At 44.1% G+C, this 25,904-nt stretch overlaps 1 protein-coding gene across 1 annotated transcript; it reads left to right on the top strand.

Annotated features, from left to right (window-relative positions):
- Window positions 1-5: 5 nt before the first annotated feature.
- CRNKL1 (crooked neck pre-mRNA splicing factor 1) lies at window positions 6-25,635 on the top strand. The gene is made up of 14 exons (XM_061435537.1): window positions 6-176; window positions 4,952-5,104; window positions 5,913-6,004; window positions 6,809-6,967; window positions 7,663-7,829; window positions 12,605-12,783; window positions 13,915-14,085; window positions 15,684-15,875; window positions 19,049-19,108; window positions 19,783-19,863; window positions 20,600-20,839; window positions 21,941-22,042; window positions 22,491-22,739; window positions 23,640-25,635. Exons 1-14 carry the CDS (start codon window positions 126-128, stop codon window positions 23,823-23,825), a joined length of 2,082 nt encoding a protein of 693 aa, XP_061291521.1. The 5' UTR covers window positions 6-125; the 3' UTR covers window positions 23,826-25,635.
- Window positions 25,636-25,904: the final 269 nt, after the last annotated feature.

The raw sequence follows: 25,904 nt of genomic DNA, 5'->3' as shown, positions 1-25,904 counted from the left end.
CGCTCCAGCCAGTTCCGCTTCCGGTTCCGGGATCCCGCTTGTTGTCAGAAAGTTGCGCGGTGTGGGCGAGCCCTTGGGGAAGGTGTTCTGTGGTCCCGGGCTCGCCCGCTGTCGCCGCTGCAGCCATGGCGGCCTCCACCGCGGCCGGGAAGCAGAGGATCCCCAAAGTGGCCAAGGTGAGCGGCTCGGGGCCTTGTGGGAGGAGGCCGGGGACGGGGTTGGCCCGGCCTCGGTGGTGCCCGGGGCGGGAGGCGTGTGGTCCCGGGGAGCTGGTCGTCCCTCCCTGAGTGGGGGCCGCGGGCGGGAAGGGCCAGCCGGGCGTGGGGGCACTCCCGCGTCCGTGTGGTCGTCGTGTTAGAAGGTGTTTATCTGGGGGAGGAGAGACGTCCTTCAGCACAGACCCGCTGAACCAGACACTCGTTAGGCGCTTGGTCTCCGGGTAGAGCGGGCTAAGAGCTGCCCTCCGTAAGGGTAGAATTGCAGCCTTGCAAAGACTCCTGAGTCCCAGAGGAATATGCCGTGGCTTCCTGGGCTCGTGTGAGGGGTCTCCAGCGCAAACTTTGCCGAGGAAGTGATGGTTAAACTGTGCTGAAGGCGGTAATAGGAGTCAACCCCGGGTGAGAGTGGAAGGAGTGAAAAGAGATGACAAGGGCTGTGTTTTGGCTGATCTGACTTTTTTCGTCGGCGGTTAATACTTAGCGAATGCTTAATATGTGACAGCATTTGTCCTAAACGTTTGCACATACTCTTCCCTCCCGTCTTTCTCCAGCTCAGATGACTTTCTAGAGCCTGTCTTAGGTACCCGTTTGGATAAGTCCGGGAGAGAGTGCATAGAAAGCACTCAACACAGTTTCTGGCACTTAATGTTCATTAGATAGGCACCCTCAGCATCCTCACTGCACACATGGCATTAAATACTTAGTATTTCTTATAGTTCAGTTCCATAAACTTTTATTGGGCTCCACAGGCCCCATAAAAATTTAATGTGAGCCACATAGATAATTTTAAGTTTTCTCATAGCTACAGTAAAAACAAAAAGTCAAAGCAGGTGACATGAATTTTAATTATACATTTTATTTAACCAGTGTATCCAAGATAGTGTCATTCCATTATGTCATGAATACAAAAAGTTTGATTGGATAATTTATTCTTTTTTTTCCCCCCCATACTAAGTCTTCAAAACCCCTTGTGTGTTTTACACTTGCAGCCCGATTTGGACTCACCAAATGTGATTCAAGGCCCCTGTGTTGGACAGCACAGCTCTAAGACCTCAAGAAGCTTACAGTCTAATGATAGGAACTTACTGAATATGTCTTTGACTTGAAATGCCATGAAAGATCAAAGACGGTTATCCACCTGGGGCCAAGGCAGAAACTGAAGGATTCTGTAAATAGAGGTTGAAATGCCAGTTAAGGCATGGCGCACATCTAGATAAGACCTCTAGTTATAGAGTTTTACCTCAGTTCAGTTCAGTCACTCAGTTGTGGCCGACTCTTTGCGACCCCATGAATCGCAGCACGCCAGGCCTCCCTGTCCATCACCAACTCCCGGAGCTCACTCAGACTCACATCCATCGAGTCAGTGATGCCATCCAGCCATCTCATCCTCTGTCGTTCCCTTCTCCTCCTGCCCCCAATCCCTTCCAGCATCGGAGTCTTTTCCAATGAGTCAACTCTTCCCATGAGGTGGCCAAAATACTGGTTCATTCCTTCCAAAGAAATCCCAGGGCTGATCTTCAGAATGGACTGGTTGGATCTCCTTGCAGTCCAAGGGACTCTCAAGAGTTTTATCCAACACCACAGTTCAAAAGCATTAATTCTTCGGCGCTCGGCTTTCTTCATAGTCCAACTCTCACATCCATACATGACCACAGGAAAAACCATAGCCTTGACTAGACGGACCTTTGTTGGCAAAGTAATGTCTCTGCTTTTCAATATGCTATCTAGGTTGGTCATAACTTTCCTTCCAAGGAGTAAGCGTCTTTTAATTTCATGGCTGCAGTCACCATCTGCAGTGATTTTGGAGCCCCCAAAAATAAATTCTGACATTGTTTCCACTGTTTCCCCATCTATTTCCCATGAAGTGATGGGACCAGATGCCATAATCTTCATATTCTGAATGTTGAGCTTTAAGCCAACTTTTTCACTCTCCACTTTCACTTTTCATCAAGAGGTTTTTAGTTCCTCTTCACTTTCTGCCATAAGGGTGGTGTCATCTGCATATCTGAGGTTATTGATATTTCTCCCGGCAATCTTGATTCCAGCCTGTGTTTCTTCCAGCCCAGCGTTTCTCATGATGTACTCTGCATAGAAGTTAAATAAGCAGGGTGACAATATACAGCCTCGACGTACTCCTTTTCCTATTTGGAACCCGTCTGTTGTTCCATGTCCAGTTCTAACTGTTGCTTCCTGACCTGCATATAGGTTTCTCAAGAGGCAGATCAGGTGGTCTGGTATTCCCATCTCTTTCAGAATTTTCCAGTTTCTTGTGATCCACACAGTCAAAGGCTTTGGCATAGTCAATAAAGCAGAAATAGATGTTTTTCTGGAACTCTCTTGCTTTTTCGATGATGCAGTAGATGTTGGCAATTTGATCTCTGGTTCCTCTGCCTTTTCTAAAACCAGCTTGAACATCAGGAAGTTCACGGTTCACATATTGCTGAAGCCTGGCTTGGAGAATTTTGAGCATTACTTTACTAGCATGTGAGATGAGTGCAATTGTGCAGTAGTTTGAGCATTCTTTGGCATTGCCTTTCTTTGGGATTGGAATGAAAACTGACCTTTTCCAGTCCTGTGGCCACTGCTGAGTTTTCCAAATTTGCTGGCATATTGACTGCAGCACTTTGACAGCATCATCTTTCAGGATTTGGAATAGTTCAACTGGAATTCCATCCCCTCCACTAGCTTTGTTCGTAGTGATGCTTTCTAAGGCCCACTTGACTTCACATTCCAGGATGTCTGGCTCTAGGTCAGTGATCACACCATCGTGATTATCTTGGTCGTGAAGATCTTTTTTGTATAGTTCTTCTGTGTATTCCTGCCATCTCTTCTTAATATCTTCTGCTTCTGTTAGGTCCATACCATTTCTGTCCTTTATCGAGCCCATCTTTGCATGAAATGTTCCTTTGGTATCTCTCATTTTCTTGAAGAGATCTCTAGTCTTTCCCATTCTGTTGTTTCCCTCTATTTCTTTGCATTGGTCGCTGAGGAAGGCTTTCTTATCTCTTCTTGCTATTCTTTGGAACTCTGCATTCAGATACTTATATTTTTCCTTTTCTCCTTTGCTTTTCGCTTCTCTTCTTTTCACAGCTATTTGTAAGGCCTCCTCAGACAGCCATTTTGCTTTTTTGCATTTCTTTTCCATGGGGATGGTCTTGATCCCTGTCTCCTGTACAATGTCACGAACCTCATTCCATAGTTCATCAGGCACTCTATCTATCAGATCTAGGCCCTTAAATCTATTTCTCACTTCCACTGTATAATCATAAGGGATTTGATTTAGGTCGTACCTGAACGGTCTAGTGGTTTTCCCTACTTTCTTCAATTTAAGTCTGAATTTGACAATAAGGAGTTCATGATCTGAGCCACAGTTAGCTCCTGGTCTTGTTTTTGTTGACTTTATAGAGCTTCTCCATCTTTGGCTGCAAAGAATATAATCAGTCTGATTCTGATGTTGACCATCTAGTGATGTCCACGTGTAGAGTCTTCTCTTGTGTTGTTGGAAGAGAGTGTTTGCTACGACCTGTGCATTCTCTTGGCAAAACTCTGTTAGTCTTTGCCCTGCTCCATTCTGTATTCCCAGGCCAAATTTGCCTGTTACTCCAGGTGTTTCTTGACTTCCTACTTTTGCATTCCAGTCCCCTATAATGAAAAGGACATCTTTTTTGGGTGTTAGTTCTAAAAGGTCTTATAGGTCTTCATAGAACCGTTCAACTTCAGGTTCTCCCGCGTTACTGGTCGGGGCATAGAGTTGGATTACTATTGAATGGTTTGCCTTGGAAATGAACAGAGATCATTCTGTCGTTTTTGAGATTGCATCCAAGTACTGCATTTCAGACTCTTTTTTTGACCATGATGGCTACTCCATTTCTTCTAAGGGATTCCTGCCCACAGTAGTAGATATAATTGTCATCTGAGTTAAATTCACCCATTCCAGTCCATTTTAGTTCACTGATTCCTAGAATGTTGACATTCACTCTTGCCATCTCCTGTTTGACCACTTCGAATTTGCCTTGATTCGTGGACCTGACATTCCAGGTTCCTATGCAATATTGCTCTTTACAGCATCAGACCTTGCTTCTATCACCAGTCACATCCACAACTGGGTATTGTTTTTGCTTTGACTTCATCCCTTCATTCTTTCTGGAGTTATTTCTCTACTGATCTCCAGTAACATATTGGGCACCTACTGACCTGGGGAGTTCCTCTTTCAGTATCCTATCATTTTGCCTTTTCATACTGTTCTTGGGGTTCTCAAGGCAAGAATACTGAAGTGGTTTGCCATTCCCTTCTCCAGTGGACCACATTCTGTCAGACCTCTCCACCGTGACCCGCCTGTCTTGGGTGGCCCCACAAGCATGGCTTAGTTTCATTGAGTTAGACAAGGCTGTGGTCCTAGTGTGATTAGATTGACTAGTTTTCTGTGATTATGGTTTCAGTTTTACCTAGGCATCCTCAAAATTTATTATACTATTCTAAAAGAGAAATGTTGTTTTTGCTACCTTTCCTCTTGAGACTTTTATCAATGGCTTTGTGATAAATACCTTGCATGAAATTAAAAAGTTTGTGGGGTTTTTTTTTTTTAGTTTCATAGAGAAATGCGAGCAGGTCATGCAAAGGGGGCATCTTGTAATAGTGTTTATAAAGTTCACATTCTAAAAAAAGTTCATTTGTTTCTTATACTTTGTGTGAAAAGCATCTGCTAAAAATGGAAATGTCTCCTGTGTTAAAAGGTGAAAAACAAAGCCCCAGCTGAAGTTCAGATCACTGCGGAGCAACTGCTAAGAGAAGCTAAGGAGAGAGAACTTGAGCTTCTTCCACCTCCCCCTCAACAGAAGATCACAGATGAAGAAGAGTTAAATGATTACAAACTACGGAAGAGGAAGGTTGGTCTGTGTGGTCTGGTTTAGTCTGTCAATATCATTAAGAATTTATAGGTCAGAGTTTGAAAAGTTGCTCACTGATTAGAGAGACTATAAACTAAGAAGAGTTTAGTGTTTCTGGCCACCTGTGTAATGTGACTTCTGCTCACCAAGCGGTTGCATTATCGCTAAACTTCATAAAATACACCACGAGTTGTCTGTCTTACGTTAAATCCACCACGGACAGAATTTTTAGTGCTGAATCAAACTCAGGTGGGAGTTTACCAGGCAGAACAACTGACAGCTGAGGAGGGGCGGGAGTAGTGAGTTTGCACCATGGTCTTCTGTCTCTAGCGCCTTCTGTGCTGAGAGGTAAGACCTGGGGATCTGATCCGACCTGCCCCACCCCAGGATGTGGGATTATTATTTTTTTTTAAATCCTGTTGCTCATCCTGTTGTATCTACATATTTAGTTATCCTCAGTAATGTCTGAGACGTTACTGAGAGGACTTAAACAGTCAGAAACGCTTTCTCATTAGTAACACGTGTAGAGTATATTAAAGTACCAGTTGTTAACGGGCAATAAGAGAAAATGTCAGCAATTCTACTAATAGTTTTTATCTAAAGTTTTCTCTTTGTTTGCCTGTAAGATTTTAAAGAAACACTTGTGACTTTAACCTTCTTCAGTGGGTTTCTTATCTCTCAAGGATTCCAGGATGTAATTTATCTTAAATAAGAGCAAAATGAATAAATTTATTAGTACAAGGGTTAATAGACAAATGTCATCTTTAGTTACTTTCCCTTTAATTTGACCCTTTTTGCCTTTTGCCAGACTTTCGAAGATAACATAAGAAAAAACAGGACTGTGATTAGTAACTGGATAAAATATGCACAATGGGAAGAGAGTCTAAAGGAGATTCAGAGGTAAAGTCACTGAGCATGTAACTCTGTAAATAGAAATTCTTAAGTTACCAGATACAAAAACATAGAAGTTAAAGCACGTGTAAAACTGTGTGCCTCTGATAATAATAAAATAAAAATTTTCAGAGTTTGTTCCCTTGGGACCCTAGGCTTCCTTTGAGGGGCCTCAGGAATGCTGTGGTGGGCTGGTCCAAGGGAGGAACAGTGGAGGAGGCTCTCCAGGTGATTCTCGTCACCAGCACACACTCTGCAGCCAGAGAAATGCAGTTCTATCCATTTTCTCCATATTGGGAAATTTTTTTTTTTTTAAGAATTATTGTTCCGCTCAAAACCAGTGGCCAACAAAATGAAATCATGACCTGACCCTTCCTGTTGTCCCACCTTCCTGTGTTCTCCCAGTATTCCCCCTGCCCTGGCCAGGCCCAGAACCTACCGCATCTCCTCATCCCTGAGGAGTGGCAGGGACCCCCACCCCTCCCCCGGCCCCCTGCCACTCACCTCACTCTTGGGAATTTTTCCCAAGTTCTCACCTACCGCTTAACTAACTTTTCCACTTGACATTTTTCTTTCTTTCCCCTCTGCTTCCTTGTGCAGACCTTCACTGTAACATCATATTGCATTGCAGTTACACGCATGTCAGTCTTTCCCTACAACTTGTAAGGCTCCTGAGGACATGGTATCTTGTCACCTTTTTATGCCCGGAACCTTGCTCACAGTAAACACCTGACAGAATAGCGAGCCGTGGAGGTGGTTGCCGGGTGTGTTGCATGTGCTGTAACTGATAGCTTCCAAATCTGGCTTCTCAAGGGCTCGATCCATATACGAACGTGCCTTGGATGTGGACTACCGAAATATTACGCTATGGCTGAAATATGCCGAGATGGAAATGAAGAATCGCCAGGTCAACCACGCCCGGAATATCTGGGACCGAGCCATAACGACTTTGCCTCGAGTCAACCAGTTCTGGTAAGTTCCTGATCTGATGAAATGGCTTTTTGTAGACTAAATTTCCACATTTTTGTGTGTACATGTGTTTATTTTATATTCGTTTGTTTATTTGGCTGCGTCGACTCTTAGTTGCAGTATGTGGGGTCTTTGTTATGATGTGTGGGCTATTCTCTAGTTGTGGTTCCTGGGCTCCAGAGCGCACAGGCTCAGTAGTTGTGCCTCATGGGCTTAGTTGCCCAAGCAGGGATCAAACCCATGTCTCCTACAATGGAAGGTGTTCTTAACCACTGGACCATAAGGGAATCCCTGTGTAATTATTTTATTTATAGTTGTAATCATATGTATTAAGTCTTGCATCCTACTTTTTCTTTAAACATACACTCATTACTGTTTAATGTCCTCTGGTCTATTAAGTCATAATCCCAATATATAATTGCTATGTAATCAAAACTGAAGTTTTGGTTACAGTCTTTTATACAAAAGAATCTTTTTGTTGAACTAAGCAACATTTGAGGAGAAAAATCCTTTTTTTCCAATGTCTGATCCTTTTCAGATTTCTGTTTTAATAGGAAAACATGTTTGACTTCACCTTTTGGGAAGATAAAGCCCTGACTCTCATGTGTTAACAAAGTTAGAGCCAGAGATTGCCAAAGACCGTTTTTTTCTGAAGTCATTTTGACCGTGACTGATAAGTTCAGATGGTTCTATTGAAGGTACAAGTACACGTACATGGAGGAGATGCTCGGGAACATCGCTGGTGCCCGGCAGGTGTTTGAGCGCTGGATGGAGTGGCGGCCGGAGGAGCAGGCCTGGCATTCGTACATCAACTTCGAGCTGAGATACAAGGAGGTGGACCGGGCCCGCACCATCTATGAGCGCTATATCCTTTGGACGGGTCTGCCTGCTGCACTGCCGGGGGGCTGTGGTCTGGCTGGGCCACGTAGTCACTGATGTTGGCCCAGAAGTCAACTTCTGCTTCATAAGTTGCGTTTATATTTTCTAGGGACATAGTATTCAGAACAAAAGTTTGTGGTCTGGATAATTGTGTCTTTTCCAAGGAGACTTGGGTTTGTTTATACTTTGGCATTAACACTGGTTCCTTGTGGAAGTTAATACTGTAAGGCCCTGTTTGCTCTGGGGTGTATGTTGGTCATGGGCACCGGTACTGGAGTTGGTCCAGAGGTTTACTGTTTACTAGCCATGTGATCTCAATGCGTCAGATCACTCCTTGGAGCCTAGGTGTCCTCATCTTTATTTTTTCAATTATTTACTTATTATTTTTGGCTCTGCGGGCTTTTCTCTCATTGTAGCGGGTGGGGGCTGCTCTAGTTGAGATGTGCAGGCTTCTCTCATTGCAGAGCACGGGCTCTAGGCACGCAGGCCTCAATAGGTGCGGTTCCTGGGCTCTAGAGCACAAGCTCAGCAGTCGTGCCACGTGGCCTTAGTTGCTCCATGGTGTGTGGGATATTTCTGGACCAGGGATCAAACCGGTGTCTGCTATGTTGGCAGGCAGATTCCTTACCACTGAGCTACCAGGGAAGCTCCCTCATCTTTAGAAGGGAGGTAAAAGTCCCTGCTGTGGGCGGATTGTGAGGAGGAAGGAGATGGTGACGGGAAAGCACCCTCAGCAGTGCTTGATTCGTGTTTCACTGTTCTTGTGCTGGTTTATCTCCTACTTGCTAGCGTTTATTCATAAATCCACAATCAGTATTTGTGGCACTTTGGCAGTCGTTTGCAGACAAGCCCCAGAGTGATGAAAAATTTGCATCACCCGAGGCACTTGGTCCCAGCGGAGGACAAACAAAACGGCCGTCTGCCTTCCTGTCTCTGCTCTCCTGCAGGGTTGACCGGGGCAGGGAGCGGGAGGGGCAGTGCAGGGGAGGGAGACGCCCGGCTCTGGGCCAGCTGAACAGGACAGAATTCCTTCTCTGGCACCGGTTAGTGGGCAGCTTTAGGCATGTCACTTAACACTTCTGAGACTTGTTTTCTCTTTTCTAAAATAAAAGAATTTGCCAATGATAGTTATTTTTAGGATTGAAAATCACAGTCTATGTGAGATACGTGTGTGTATTCATATGTATAGATATAGTATATATGTGTGTGTGTATCATGCGTACATATTTCCTCTGGGAGTAGCGATTTGGTATTCTCCAAGCAGAGTGACTTCATAGAGCATAAGTACCGTGAGATACAAGACTCAACTGTATTATGTAATTTTAGCATCTTAACTGTGACTATTCATTTTGGTATCACTAGTTTAACCAAAGCATGTATCGCACCTGCTCTGTGCCATGCATTATTCTAAGCGCCTTACAGATACTGTTGTTTAATCCCTGTGACAGCCCTCGATTCAGGAGCTGCTTCCTTCTGCAGATGAGGAATCTGAGGCAGGATAGCACCTTTCAGGTGCTGGTGAGGCTGGGATTTGAGCCAGTCAGCTTCAGAGCTGGTGCTCTTTAATCATTGCCCTAACGGAACGTGTTCAGTTCATTCGCCAGTCATGTCCAACTCTTTGTGGCCCCATGGACTGCGTACTCTTTAATCATTGCCCTATTGGAATGTGTTACTACTTTGAAATTTAATTGATTTCTTCAAGGAAAGTAGATGAAAAACACATCCTATGAAGAAATAAAATTGTAATCAAAAATGTCTCTGTTGGCTCTGATTAGTAGTTTTCTTTTCATGACATGTTTTTTCTTTCTTCCTTTTTTTTTTTTTTTTGATTTTCTGGCCATGCCACACACCTGGTAGGATATTTGTTCTCCCAACCAGGGATTGAATCTGGGCCATGGTAGTGAAAGCACTGAGTCCTAACCACTGGACCACCAGGAACTTCTTTTTTTCCCTTAAATCTTTATTGGAGTACAGTTGATTTACAATGTTGTGTTATATAGCAAACTAAGTCAGTTTTATATATATATGTATGTATATACATATATGCATTCTTTTTCAGAATCTTTTCCAATATAATTGACCACGGAAGTGTTTCCTGTGCTGTACAGTAGGTCCCTGTTATCTATCTTATATACAGTAGTGTGTGTGTTAGTCACTCAGTTGTGTCCGACTCTTTGCGGCCCCATGGACTGTAGTCCACCAGGCTCCTCTGTCCATGACATTCTCCAGGCGAGAGCACTGGAATGGACTGCCATTCCCTCCTCCAGGGGATCTTCCTGAGCCAGGGATCGGACCCAGGTGTCCTGCAGTGCAGCTGGCTGCTTTACTGCCTGGGCCACCAGGGAAGCCCAGTAGTGCATGTATGTTAATTCCTGTGTCCCAGTCCATCACTCCCCCACGTTTCCCCTTCCGCAACCATAAATTTGATTTTGGGATCTGTGAGTCTGTTTCTCTCTGCCACACAGTTCATTTGTGCCATTTTTGTTGTTGTTGTTAAATTTCACCTGTAAGTGATAAATGGTATTTGTCTTCCTCTGACTTACTTCAGTTAGTATGACTAACTTCATTTCTTCTTTGGAGAAAAGTCTACTTAGATCTTTTGTCCATTTTTTGATTGGGTGGTTTTTTTTTTTTTTTTATGTTCTAGGTTTATTCATGTTGATGCAAATGACATTATTTTGTTCATTCTTATGGCTGAGTAATATTCCATTGTATGTATGCACCACATCATCTTTATCCATTCTTCTGTTGATGGACATTTAGGTTGCTTCCATGTCTTGGCTATTGTAAATAGTGCTGCAAATTAAAATAGTGAACACTGGGGTGCATATGTCTTTTTGAATTAGGGTTTTCTCCAGATATATGTCTAGGAGTTGGATTGCTGGATCGTATGGTAATTCTGTTTCTAGTTTTTTAAAGAACTTCCATAATGTTCTCCATAATTATATTCAAATATACCAAATGTACCAAATTATATTCCCATCAACAGAGTAGGAGGGTTCTCTTTTCTCTGTGTCTGCTCCAACATTTATTATTCACAGATTTTTTGATGATGGCCATTCTGACCAGTATGAGGTGGTATTTATAGTTTTGATGTGCATTTCTCTAATAATTAGTTATGCTGAGCATCTTTTCCTATGATTTTCCCCCATCTGTCTTTGGAGAAATGTCTATTTAGATCTTCTCTCCATTTTTTGATTTTTTTTTTTTTTTATAGAGAGCTGCATGAACTGTTGGTGTATTTTGGAAATTAATCCTTTGTTGGTTGCTTTATTTGCAAGTATTTTCTCCCATTCTATGGGTTGTCTTTGCATTTTCTTAATGGTTTCCTTTGATGTGCAAGAGCTGTTATGTTTAATTAAGTCCTGTTTGTTTGTTTTTTGTTTTTATTTTTGTTACTCTAAGAGGGGGATTCAAAAAGATACTGCTGTGATTTATGTCAGAGAGTGTTCTGTTTTCTTCTAAGAGTATCTGGCCTTACATTTAGGTCTTTAGTAATCTATTTTGAGTTTATTTTTGTGTATGGTATTAGGTAGTATTCTAATTTCATTCCTTCACATGTAGCTGTCCAGTTTTCCCAGCACCACTTATTGAAGAGACTCTCTTCTCCATTGCCTATTCTTGCTTCGTCATAGGTCAGTGTGTGGGTTTGTACCTGGGCTTTCTGTCCTGTTCCATTGATCTGTATTTCTGTTTTTGTGCCAGTACCATACTGTTTTGATGAGTGTAGCTTTGTAGTATAGTCTGAAGTCAGGGAGCCTAATTCCTCCAGCTCTGTTTTTGATTCTCAAGATTGCCCTGGCTACTTGGGGTCTTCTGTGTTTCCATACAAATTAAAAATTTTTTTCTCTCAGTTTTGTGGAAAATGCCATTAATAGGGATTGCATTAAATCTGTAGGTTGCCTTGGGCAGTATCGTAATTTTTGACACTATTGATTCTTCCAGCCGATGAACATGGTATGTATTTCCACCTGTTTATGTCATCTTTGATTGTGTTAACCAGCTGATCTCTCCAGCTGTAAGGGGGCTTCCCCAGGTGCGGGAATCTCTCCTCTCCTCCAGTCCCCCACCAGGGGTGCAGGTCCTATCCCGCTCACTGTTGGCTATTGTTTTTCTTTCTTTCATCCTGCCTGGATACGTGGGCATCTTCTTGTTCTTTCAGGTGTCTGAGGTCCTCTGCTGGTGTTCAGCAGGTGCTCCGTGAGAACTGTTCCCTGTCTAGCTGTACTCTTGGTGTACTTGTAGGGAGAGGTGAGCGCCACATCCTCCTCTGCCATCCAGAGTCCTCTCAGAAGTTTTTTCCTTAATCAGTAATTCAGATATTATTACTAAGCAGATACCACAACAGGTGCCATTTGTTGAGCACATTCTTTTGACCTGAAATGGCAAAGACTTTTCTACACATTTTTTCTAATTTATAGTTGACAATCATTAAATGAGGTTGGTTTGTTACTATTTTCTTATCATTTATAGATGATAAACTGAGGCTTAGATAAGGTAAGAACTTGCCCAGATCACATGGCTAGTCACGGGGTTCAGCTTTTCATGACTCCAAACTCCTCTTTGTACTACTCCTAAAATATGAAGACGCAGTGGAGGAGGCCAGAGAAACAAGACACTGCCCCCTGGGGAGTCACAGGCTAGTGTGTCTCCAGTCACCCCCATAGCCATAGTGGGTGTTGTTGAGGTTCTGGGTTTGGGCTTGGGTTTTTGTTCTCTAAGCCACATTGTGCTACCTGGTTTTTCCTTCATTCCACTCACTTGTTCTCGTGCACCCTGATGTGAAGAACTGGATTAAGTATGCCCGCTTTGAAGAAAAGCATGGTTACTTTGCCCACGCACGGAAAGTGTATGAGAGGGCTGTTGAATTCTTCGGGGACGAACATATGGACGAGCACCTTTATGTTGCCTTTGCCAAATTTGAGGAAAATCAGAAAGAAGTAGGTAAACTTAAAGGAAATCAATTATGTTGCAAAAGAGCTTAGAAAGGATGACTTTTTGTGCACGTTGAGTTCATTTACAGTTTCTTACTTATCCTTGGAGAAAATAATTTCAAAATACGAAAACATGATTTCTCAAGGAAAAAGTGCACGTCACTAACCTGCAGGTTGGGAGTGGTTATAGATTGTATTACAGCGGTCTTGATTTTGTGTGCTCTACTTGAAAACAGATCTTTAAATCTAGAATGAGAATATTATCTACAAACTAAGAGTCATTTGGTACTCTGATTAAAAGGCTTCTCAAGTAATGAGCCTGGGAAACAAAAGGCCTAGAGCCTTCAGTACTGAGAACAGAATTTGAAATGAAAACAATGATGGCCCCACAAATAAGTCAGTTGTGTTCTCCCGTAGTATATGTGGAAAACAATCCCTTCTCGTAGTTCAGATAATCCGGGATGGGGAGGGCCATGTGCTGGGGTCTGAGTGTGGGGTCTTGCACAGGTCCCAGGGGTGAGTTCAGGTTCTGTCCTCAGGCTGGTGGGAGGTGTGGAGGGTCTTAAGCAGGAAGTGGTCAGATGTCATCTGTGTGACGTGTGGTGGGCCTGTGGCTGCTTCAAGCGCAACGTATGGGGAGAGAGCGGCAGAAGTGGGATGGGGGCTTTTCACATGGTCCACAGAGAGATGGAGGTGGGTCGGCAGGGACCTGGGGAGGAGTGGAGGGCTGAGTTGAGGAGGTAGAAGGGGCGGACTGTGGAAGCAGGGAGTGTGGGGGTGCAGGGGAGAGAGGAGTCAGGGTGGGGGGCCGGGGGAGGGCCCTGGCTGAGCAGGTGCGTGATCAAGACCGGAATGAGGAGTCTGACAACAACCCAGCTGGGCGGGACTCAGGTGAGTCCGAGATGCAAGGACGATGTCCAGCTGGCAGGTTAGGTAGACTTAAATGTGGGGCTCAGAGTGTCTGTCCATCCTGACAAAAGTACCTCAACAAAAGGGAGAGGGAAAACCGTACTTTGGACACTTTGAGGCCTCACAGTCTAACCTACAGGTCATGTTTTATGTCAGAGTTGCTCCCCGTGCTGTGGCTAGAACAAGAGTGCTGTGTTCTGGAAGAGTAACCATCCTGTCTGCTTTCAGTTTGAGAGGGTGCGAGTGATCTACAAGTATGCCCTGGATAGAATTTCGAAGCAGGAGGCCCAGGAACTCTTTAAAAATTATACCATCTTTGAGAAGAAGTTTGGTGACAGGCGGGGCATTGAAGACATCATCGTGAGCAAGCGGAGGTTCCAGTACGAGGAGGAGGTGAAGGTGAGAGTCACAGGGCGGCACCGACGGGCCTGCCAGCCAGGCCTCTCCCCACCCTGTGTCTGCAGTAAACCGGCAAACAGGACAGGGAAGAGGCAAGCAGACAGCACTTGGACTTGTTCTGCCACGCGAGTGTTGGAAGTCACAGTGTTGGCTGCTAACTGGACACAAAGAACTTGAGCAAAGGAAATTTGGAACCCATTTGAGCTCATTATTTAAAGAAGATGGAAGAGTCAGAGATTGACCTAAAAGAACCATATTTATACATTACCCTTTAGTTTAGCTGCCTGAGCAAGACTATTGTAGTTACAGTTCCATCCTCATCTCTCTCTGTAACATACTGTTTTGATTTGAATTCAAAGGTAGTAGTGTTTGCCTTTATTGCTCTGCTATGTATTTTAAAATATTTCTGCCTGGTCAAATTAATTAAGATATCTCCAAACAAAGGACCAAGTGGTGGTAGATGAGGTCAGCGAAATATGTTCAAGATATATTATAATTAAATGAGAAGGCAGGTTCTGCAGTTGTGAGAGTGGTACAATCCCATTATAATATTAAATTTAGACATAGAGTCACATACATAAACAGACACTTAGGAGAACAGACGTCTGTTTTCATGGCTGTAGATACTGGGAGCTTTGCAGAAGCAGTAGGAAGCTGGGGGAGGAGGCTTGGAAAGTGGGCAGGAATCAGGCCAGTTGCAGAGAGTCCTGAAGAAGAAGGTGGGACAGTCACATTTCATTCCAGCTGGGAATGATCAACCCACCAACGGAAAGCGCTTCCACAAGCCAGTTCCCGCTGTCCTTCATCTCTGTGTCACCCACCAGCATGAGCCAGACTCTCAGACAGGGGTCCTTACGTTGCCAAGTGCAGTGGCTTCCAGGGGCCAGGAAGGGTGGGCCCCTGGCTCCCTTCACTTCTGTGGAGGAGATGTGTGCAGGGCATCACCCAGCACAGAGCTGTGTGTAATTTGACCAGCAAATTACCAATTGCTGCTTCATTTAAAACAAACAGAAAACCAGTTGTTAATTAATTTTTATGCATTTGCCTCTAAGTCATTTTTCCATTTATACCTTCTTTTAAAAAACTTAAAAATTGTGTGTTAAGTCGCTTCAGTTGTGTCCAACTCCGTGACCCCATAGCCTGCCAGGCTTCTCTGTCCATGGGATTCTCCAGGCAAGAGTACTGGAGTGGATTTCCATGCCCTCCTCCAGGGGATCTTCCCAACCCAGGGTTTGAACCCATGTCCCGAATTGGCAGGGAGGTTCTTTACCACTTATGTCCTACATTGGCAGGAGGTTCTTTACCATTAGTGCCACCTTGGAAACCCAACTTAAAAACTGGGATGCTCCCCCCAAAAAAAGGCTGTTGTAGGTGAAAGGAGCTTTGCTGGGGAACCTGGTAACAGTCTGTCTTCTCTCTCCTTTTCCCTTTCTATTTATAAAATCTCAAGAATGGTATTTTTCAATAAAATAGTGTAAAGTCTAGAAAAAAGGCTGCTGGAGTATAGAAAGTCAGTCTGGTGCCTTCCGTCAGCTTGCCTAATCCAGCAGGTGCAGCTCTGGGTTTGGTTTCTGTTTAATCCAGCCTGGTGTTTCCAGGCTAACCCGCACAACTACGATGCGTGGTTCGATTACCTGCGCTTGGTGGAGAGCGATGCGGAGGCCGAGACGGTGCGGGAAGTGTACGAGCGTGCCATCGCCAACGTGCCGCCCGTGCAGGAGAAGAGGCACTGGAAGCGCTACATCTACTTGTGGATCAACTACGCCCTCTATGAGGAGCTGGAGGCCAAGGTGCAGAGTGGGTCCTGGCCGCGGGGGGCTGCTCCCCTGGGCAGCCGGCTGGCGTGGGTGGGAACTGATAACCGCGGAGCCTTGACCACACAGGAATTTCTCTGTACATTCTTACAGGCCTCCTTGCAGCCATTTACATTCTTTCTGCCACGTTTTAAACTCTCTATACCTGCTGTGGGCACAGGCGAGGTGGTTTTTAGTTTTGATTTTTTTTTTTGCACCTTGAGGCGCTTGAAAGAATAGCTTCATTATTTATAGTTGCCAGGGTTTTCTCATAACTAGGGATCACAGCTGGATTGCACATTCTTGCTCTTAAGTAGAATTTTCAGAAATTGGTTGTAAGTTAATAGGAAAAGACGAATCCTGTTGGTTGAAGACTGCAGAACATCTTTGTTCCTGCTGTCACACACCCCACTGAGAAGCTCTCACTTGGTGGCTCAGTGCTGTGGGCAGGTCTTTGACCAAAGCTTGATGCCCAAAGTTAGTTCGCTTTTGATGATAAATAGAATAACAGCTTGTGGAAACATATTCAGTGTTCAGATCAGATCAGATCAGATCAGTTGCTCAGTCGTGTCCGACTCTTTGCAACCCCATGAATCGCAGCACACCAGGCCTCAATGTCCATCACCAACTCGCGGAGTTTACTGAGACTTACGTCCATCGAGTCAGCGATGCCGTCCAGCCATCTCATCCTCTGTTGTCCCCTTCTCCTCCTGCCCCCAATCCGTCCCAGCATCAGAGTCTTTTCTAGTGAATCAACTCTTCACATGAGGTGGCGAAAGTACTGGAGTTTCAGCTTTAGCATCATTCCTTCCAAAGAAATCCCAGGGCTGATCTCCTTCAGAATGGACTGGTTGGATCTCCTTGCAGTCCAAGGGACTCTCAAGAGTCTTCTCCAACACCACAGTTCAAAAGCATCAATTCTTCGGTACTCAGCCTTCTTCACAGTCCAACTCTCACATCCATACATGACCACAGGAAAAACCATAGCCTTGACTAGATGAACCTTTGTAGGCAAAGTAATGTTTCTGCTCTTGAATATGCTATCTAGGTTGGTCATAACTTTCCTTCTAAAGAGTAAGCATCTTTTAATTTCATGGCTGCAGTCACCATCTATAGTGATTTTGGAGCCCAGAAAAATAAAGTCTGACACTGTTTCCATTGTTTCCCCATCTATTTGCCATGAAGTGGTGGAACCAGATGCCATGATCTTCGTTTTCTGAATGTTGAGCTTTAAGCTAACTTTTTCACTCTCCACTTTCACTTTCATCAAGAGGTTTTTAGTTCCTCTTCACTTTCTGCCATAAGGGTAGTGTCATCTGCATATCTGAGGTTATTGATATTTCTCCCAGCAATCTTGATTCCAGTTTGTGTTTCTTCCAGTCCAGCATTTCTCATGATGTACTCTGCATATAAGTTAAATAAACAGGGTGACAATATACAGCCTTGACGAACTCCTTTTCCTATTTGGAACCAGTCTGTTGTTCCATGTCCAGTTCTAACTGTTGCTTCCTGACCTGCATACACATTTCTCAAGAGGCAGATCAGGTAGTCTGGTATTCCCATCTCTTTCAGAATTTTCCACAGTTACTTGTGATCCACACAGTCAAAGGCTTTGGCATAGTCAATAAAGCAGACATAAATGTTTTTCTGGAACTCTCTTGCTTTTTCTGTGATCCACCGGATGTTGGCAATTTGATCTCTGGTTCCTCTGCCTTTTCTAAAACCAGCTTAAACATCAGGAAGTTCACGGTTCACATATTGCTGAAGCCTGGCTTGGAGAATTTTGAGCATTACTTTACTAGCGTGTGAGATGAGTGCAATTGTGCAGTAGTTTGAGCATTCTTTGGCATTGCCTTTCTTTGGGATTGGAATGAAAACTGACCTTTTCCAGTCCTGTGGCCACTGCTGAGTTTTCCAAATTTGCTGGCATATTGAGTGCAGCACTTTGACAGCATCATCTTTCAGGATTTGGAATAGTTTAACTGGAATTCCATCCCCTCCACTAGCTTTGTTCGTAGTGATGCTTCCTAAGGCCCACTTGACTTCACATTCCAGGATGTCTGGCTCTAGGTCAGTGATCACATCATTGTGATTATCTGGGTCGTGAAGATCTTTTTTGTACAGTTCTGTGTATTCCTGCCATCTGTTCTTAATATCTTCTGCTTCTGTTAGGTCCATACCATTTCTGTCCTTTATTGAGCTCCTCTTTGCATGAAATGTTCCCTTGGTATTTCTGATTTTCTTGAAGAGATCCCTAGTCTTTCCCATTCTGTTGTTTTCCTCTGTTTCTTTGCATTGATCGCTGAGGAAGGCTTTCTTATCTCTTCTTGCTATTCTTTGGAACTCTGCATTCAGATACTTCTATCTTTCCTTTTCTCCTTTGCTTTTCGCTTCTCTTCTTTTCACAGCTGTTTTAAGGCCTCCCCAGACAGCCATTTTGCTTTTTTGCATTTCTTTTCTATGGGAATGGTCTTGATCCCTGTCTCCTGTACAATGTCATGAACCTCATTCCATAGTTCATCAGGCACTCTGTCTATCAGATCTAGGCCCTTAAATCTATTTCTCACTTCCACTGTATAATCATAAGGGATTTGATTTAGGTCATACCTGAATGGTCTAGTGGTTTTCCCTACTTTCTTCAATTTAAGTCTAAATTTGGCAATAAGGAGTCCATGGTCTGAGCCACAGTCAGCTCCTGGTCTTGTTTTTGCTGACTGTATAGCGCTTCTCCATCTTTGGCTGCAAAGAATATAATCAGTCTGATTTCGGTGTTGACCATCTGGTGATGTCCATGTATAGAGTCTTCTCTTGTGTTGTTGGAAGAAGGTGTTTGTTATGACCAGTGCATTTTCTTGGCAAAACTCTATTAGTCTTTGCCCTGCTTCATTCCGTATTCCAAGGCCAAATTTGCCTGTTACTCCAGGTGTTTCTTGACTTCCTATTTTTGCATTCCAGTCCCCTATAATGAAAAGGACATCTTTTTGGGTGTTAGTTCTAAAAGGTCTTGTAGGTCTTCATAGAACTGTTCAACTTCAGCTTCTTCAGCGTTACTGGTTGGGGCATAGACTTGGATTACTGATATTCAGTGTTAGGGGTATACATTTTTGTTAGTAATGGTAAAATTAGTATTGGACATGAATATTTTGTGCAAATTTCTTATCCTAATGTAGGATCCCGAGAGGACAAGACAGGTTTACCAAGCCTCTTTGGAACTCATTCCTCATAAAAAGGTATGTTTGCTGTAAGCATTCTGTTCTAAACACATGGAAATCCTGTGTCTGTTACTTGTGAAATAATCCCGAGGAATCCTATTTGTTGATGAGCTCTTTCCCTGTGCTAGGCACCCTAGGAAAACATAAATAAGAACTAGGTATGCTCTTTGCCTCTGAAAACAGCTTCCAGTCTAGTTGAATGGACAGCCTTTAAGTGACCAATGACTGACAGAGATAATGGAGAAATTCCGAGAGGATCATAATGGGAACAGACTGAGCGGAGTGCACTCAGCTTGCACAGGGACAGCCAGCTGCTGGCACCTGCGTGGATGTCCATAGGCACAGGAACACGGGTGTTCTGGGAGCAGTGGACACGTGGTCTCTGCCCACTGTGGGCAGTTGGCTTTATTTCCTGACACCAGAGATAGCGAGCGATGTTGACCAAATTACTGTCTGGAACAGAGGGGCGTGTTCTGCCTGCTAACCGCACACCCACAAAGCTGCCCCTCAGTGGGGGCCGGAGAGCCCTGCGTCACAGTGAAGTGTCCAGATTACTCTTGGTGATTTCTGTCAGATATTGTTAGCTTAGCTTATAAACGAGAAAATACATCTGCCCTAGCTGTGAAGCTTTAGGGAAATTCACCTGTGGCCTTGTGTTAATTTAAGTGAATTTTTGTGCTTTTGTTTTCTAGTTCACATTTGCCAAAATGTGGTTACTATATGCACAGTTTGAAATAAGACAGAAAAATTTACCATTTGCCAGAAGAGCTTTGGTGAGTAAATAAAGGATCATGATGCATCATTAAGTCCTTTGAGAAGGAAATTTACATCTTAGTGTTTACAGGTTGTCCAGTCCCCCACTAAGAAGGCAGGAGAAATACTGTGCCTTTATAACGTGAGACATGTTTTCAAAAGCTGGGCCTTAGAGGGAAGATTGGGCGATAATGCTTAAATTATTCTGTTGTCAACAATGGACAGTTACAGCTACCTGTTAACCAGATCTTTCCTGTGGCTAGGGAGATTTGATCTTAAATTGTTAGTAGTCTGATCCTCTGCAAGATTTTTGGTATATTAAATGCACCTCCGTCTTGACAGGTATTGTAAAGTTTCTCAATAGGATCAGATGCAGCTGTCCTGATAAGCCCCTGGCTGTGGGCAGCAGGGTTCGTTCATTGATAACCCCTTTATCATGGGAAGTGTTCTCCTTTGACATCTGGATTCCATGAGAGATCCTGAGAATCTAGGTGAGATTAAAAATAGTTTTCCAAACACTTCAGCAACCCTGCCTCTTACTGAACAGGCCCAGTTGATGGCTGAGTGAGCTGGAGGGTTTCTTTGGGCCTCTGTCAGGAGCCAGTAGAGCAGTGTGGTACTGCAGAGGGAGTGGGTGGTTCACCGGATCAATGCACCAAGGCTCTTGCTCAGTGGAGTAACGGCTTCTCAGCCAGGTCAAGGATGTCTGCACAAGTCAGACCCACTCAGGCATCACCTCGGTGTCTTCTTTTCCAGGGAACGTCCATAGGCAAGTGTCCAAAGAACAAATTATTTAAAGGTTACATAGAACTGGAGCTACAGCTTCGAGAATTTGACAGATGCCGGAAGCTTTATGAAAAGTTCCTGGAATTTGGGCCAGAAAACTGTACCTCTTGGATTAAATTTGCAGAATTAGAGACAATCCTTGGTGATATTGAGCGAGCCCGGGCGATCTACGAGTTAGCCATTAGTCAGCCACGCTTGGACATGCCAGAGGTGAGGCGCTTGCGTTGACTGGCTTTATTTCAGACACTGGCCCAGCTTTACCTTAGATAACCATCTAAGTCTGTGAGCCTTTTGGAGCATAGAGACAATATCACCTGTAGTCTTTCACTAAGATCAGGGTTTCTGTTTTAGAGACAGAAAGGCAGGGGGAGAAGCCCTCTCTAGCAGGTAGCTCAGCCCTGCCCCAGTGACACCAGGATGAATTGGAATTTTACAGGTGGGCTCTTCCTGCCTTTCTGTAACAGAAGGCTAAAGGGGGCGGCCAGGGCAGTGCAGTCTAGGCCACGTGAAGTACAGGGGAGGGGTTCTTCTGGCACAGATTTGCCTGAATTAGGCCCTCACCAAATCAGGATGTTCCTGGAGGCACAAGTGCCCTGGCCTGGCCAGCTATGGGGTAAGCTCGAGCCTCCAGGTGGTGCCAAACTGCAGCCTGGACAATGTGAACCTCAGGAACCTCCAGGCTTGCGCAGGTGTTCTGTGAATCTTGCTCTGGGGTGACTGCACTCAGTGGTTTACCAGGCCCCACTGACTGCACTGGGCAGGGCTTTCTCGGTCACTGGTCCCATGAGTTGGCCTCAGCTTTTCCACAGACTGCAGTCTCAGGTGACCAGGCTACATCTTTCTTGTCCTTGTGCCCTGACAGGCTGTACCAGGCGAGTGGGCAGCTGGTCCCTGGATGCTTGTTGAGTTGAATTCAGACGCATCAGGGAACTTACAGTGATGGCAAAAACAGTGTACACTGACTGACCGAGGCCTGTTTTCTCCGCACAATTTCCTCATATGTGGCAGGCTTATGATAGTGCTGGGTGGTTTGTTAAGTTTCTCTGCTCTTCTTGTTAAGTCCAGCATTTGGGAAATTTCAAAAGAGAATCTGGAAATAGATCCAAGGTCTTTTTTCTCATAATGTAGACTCTTAGCCAAATCTTGGCCAGCTTGTAAATACTAGCATTAGTCGTCATATCCCCTGTGTGTTCCTTAGAGAGTTCTAGGTTCCTGGATGTTCTAGGTTGAGATGCTAGTTAGGCTGTGCTTCAAACAAGAGCATGTTGCTTTTTAAATGTCAAGACTGACCTATGAATTTGTCTTTCTCAGGTGCTTTGGAAATCATATATTGATTTTGAAATTGAGCAGGAAGAAACTGAGAGAACACGAAATCTTTACCGAAGATTGCTTCAGCGGACACAGCACGTCAAGGTATTCTGTGATTTGTGTGTTTGCTCGAATCAGCAGTCTGGAAGAAATAGTGTATTTTTATATATATATATATATATATATATTTTTTTTAATATATTTTAAGTGGCTTCCTTTTACAGAGAGCTTGTGAATCTCAAGACTTTGGAATGTTAAGCTTATACCAGGCCAATATTTATATTGCATGTGAGCAACTTGGATATTGTAGGTTGAATAAAAATTAAAACTTTTTTCAGTATATTAAGATTACTTCAGACACCTAATTAGATATAAAAGCAGACTTCTTCACCATTACTGTATAGAAGCAGCTAGTCAATAGGTTACATTCTTTAGAATACTCGAGATGAATACAGTAGGTATGTTCAGATGTTGTCAACAAGAAATTAGCTTATTACATTATTGTTTCCTGGGTGACATGGTTAATTTGGTTTGGTAATAATTTCTTTCTAAGGTATGGATCAGTTTTGCACAGTTTGAGTTGTCTTCAGGGAAAGAAGGAAGTTTGGCCAAGTGCAGACAAATTTATGAAGAGGCTAACAAAACCATGCGAAACTGTGAGGAAAAGGAAGAGAGGCTCATGCTGCTGGAGTCGTGGCGAAACTTTGAGGATGAATTTGGAACAGCATCAGATAAGGAGAGAGTGGACAAGCTCATGCCCGAGAAGGTCAAGAAAAGGAGAAAGGTCCAGGCTGATGACGGGGTAAGGACTGAGCTTGTGCTGGTCCTCCATGCCAGCCGAGCAGAAGCGCCCCAGACTTTGAAATGTGTGTGCAATGCATGGCACGTGTACAGCCTGAGGACGGGGTCAGCAGCTGGGGAAGGAGTCGGTCACAGTCTGGCTGCTGTGGGAACACGGCAGGGTGTGCGGTCCACCCAGGGTGGAGCCCCAAGGAGGGCTTGCAGAGGGTCTTCCTGGCACTGCTGGTTCTGGGAACTGTCTGAAGTGTGTTGTTTCTGGAGCATTAGACAGGAGGTGGAGGGCAGGGTAGCTCCGCCTCTAGGTGGGAACTAATGCAGGGGAGGCTCTGTCGGCCGTAGGAAAGCCCCCAGAGCTCTGACGCAGTTGGCGTCTCCTGTGGGTGGATTGCGGGGGCTTGGTTGCAGAGGGTCTCTTGGGAGGCTGTTGTATCAGAGAGGCGGTGCTGGAATCTGGGACAGTGCACCCATGGGGAGTGCAGCCAGTGGCCGACTGGAAGTGGGAAGGGCAGGCAGGGAGCCAGGAGTCCCAGGTCTGTGGCTTCACTGTGAGGTGAAAGTCAAGTAAATCTTTAGAAGTTCAAAATCTCACACACAGGACTGCAAGGTGGGGTGGAGGACACTGCGTATCTTCTGGTTGACTGTGGAGCACTTTTCCCACCACGCTGATGCTTTCAGTGAGCAGCAGCTGCAACACCCCCCATCCAGCAGTACGCACTCACTCCCGGTCTCCAGGGCCTGCCCTTGAAAGTAGAACTTTGAAAGTAGGCCTTGATGTTGTTTTGCACAGTAACAGTAAGTTGAATACGAACCCTGGGCTCCACAGTGACGATTCTCTGCTGTAACTGGAAAATGCATTTCAGCCACAGGTTAGCTTATCTTCTGTTTTTCTTTGTCCCTGTAGTCAGATGCAGGGTGGGAAGAATACTATGATTACATCTTTCCCGAAGATGCAGCTAACCAACCCAACCTCAAGCTCCTGGCCATGGCCAAACTGTGGAAGAAGCAGCAGCAGGAGAAGGAGGCTGGAGAGCAGGACCCAGACACAGACACTGCCGAGCGGGAAGCTGGGCCCTCCTGTTCGTATTGACAGATGTTATATTATTTTTATAAATGTATAGTTTGGAATTCTTGAAACTCCTGTTAAGTTTTTGGGTATTCCACCAGTAATGAATTGATGGGGATCTTTTGACAGCTACTTTTGAATTATTTTTAAAATGCTCTTGGGTTAGTTGGGGGTGGGGTTTGTAAGTAAAGGAATTTTTCTTTAGCTGCTGGGTTTTCTTTATCTGAGTCTAAAACATTTTGTGCCTCCATCATTCATTAGGAAATCTAATTCATCTGTTTTAGATGGAACTGCAGAATTTTGAAAGTCTTTTATAAAAAGTTCTCAATTACATTCCATAGTAACTTTTTTCTCATGGTTGTCTTCATAAAGGTATTTTATGCATTCATCTGAAACCTGTAACTTACTCACGTCTCGAGTCACTGACTTGAGTTCCATCCCCAGCTCTGTCACTTAGTGATACATAACCTTTCAGTTTATGGACTTTTGCCGGGTCATTTTGAAGATTAAATTAGAAAAGGAGTATGCCTGGCAGACGGAGTGCTCAGATGTCCATGCCTTGTGGAACTGGGCATGCTTGGATTAATTTTAACATGAATAACTGTACCTTCTTAATGGCCATTTATACTGAATGTTTATGAAAACACCAGTTGGGAAATAATTTACAGTTGCTACATTTCTGCACAAGGTGTTTTTTTTTAAAAACCAAGAACATTTTAGTAAAATTTCAGTTATACCATAATCAGTTGCCCAAACTGGCCGAGTTCTGCAGTGGCTTGTTTAAACAACAGTAATTCAGGAGCTGTGAAGAACAATGTCCCATGCTCCAGTGAGTGTGGGAAACCCTAGGTTAAGCCTTGCAGACAAGTCTCTTTATACTTAGGCTTCTTAGGGCTCTTGACACATTCCTGTATGTTATGAATCCTCAGCAGCAAGGCCTCGCTGTGTTCCCCAAAATACAGTGAAAAGGAAACCATTTCTACCAAGAGCACCAATAAACACTGCCCAGCATGCTGCAGCAGACTGTCTACCCATAAACTTGACTCATTCAACCTGCCCTCGATTTAGAATGTGAAAAACACCTGCGGGAACTTATATGACACTTAGCAACGCAAAGATGGTGGTGTATTTGCTGGCTGATATATTGCGTATATTCTCAAGCAAAAAAGCATTTGCCTTAGTTAACCAATCTGAGAAATTGTTTCCTTTAATCTAGCCCATATTCTCAAGCCTGTTTTTTTGTTGTTCACTGCCAAGGTTATTTGACTGGAAGCATAGCTGTCTTGTTTCTTCACCTGTAGGGACAATTAGCAAATTTACTTGGGCAAATGTATTATTACATTGTCAATGTTAGTCACCCAAGGGAGTAAAAGCTAGTTGTTATGGTGTTAAAATTCTACCTTGAAAATAGGAGTGTTTGAGAGCAGAAAGAAATAGGACCAGCAGGTAAAAGCAACCTGTTCTCCACCTCACTCCTTCGGTCACCAGACTGGCATTGGCTGCTGGAGTCACAGGCTCTGAGTCCCGAGGTCTGAGCAGGGGCTTCAGAGGAGCACTGTGTTCTGAACTGGCTAAGTTGCACAGCCCCATGGGTGAGATGAAAACGGGCCAGATGCTACTGTAAGTGATTAATCATAATCATGTTTGTGTTGCACATGTGTGAAAGGAAAAAAAACCCAGCCAAGTTCTTGTGTAAACTCCTTCCGCTGTTTGCAGGCACATACCATGCCTGTGTAAAATGCATGAAGAAAAAGTTACTCTTTGGGGAGACTATCACTTCTCTCTCACCTCCACCAAAATAAGTCCTTTCAAAAGTAAAGGGTTTTAACAGTCATTTGTGATTCTTTTCATTTTCTTTAGCTACTTCTTTTATGCACTGGTATTACAAGTGAAAACTAAACATGAAAATAAGTGGTTAGCCTGTGAACTAATCGTTTGGCCTTTTTTTTTTTTAAAGAAATTAGGTTCTGTTCTCCTTTTATCATCTTTTTGTACTTTGAAAGGCAGGAATACAGTATTGTGAAACTAGACAGAGGAAAGACCTGAGACCAGCAGTGTGGAAACAAGTATCTGGGAAGAATTTCGTCTGCAATAAGCAGGAAG

Source organism: Bos javanicus, chromosome 13 (genome assembly GCF_032452875.1).
Source record: "Bos javanicus breed banteng chromosome 13, ARS-OSU_banteng_1.0, whole genome shotgun sequence".
Classification (NCBI taxonomy): Eukaryota; Metazoa; Chordata; class Mammalia; order Artiodactyla; family Bovidae; genus Bos; species Bos javanicus.
This window is presented reverse-complemented; position numbering and strand designations above follow the sequence as displayed.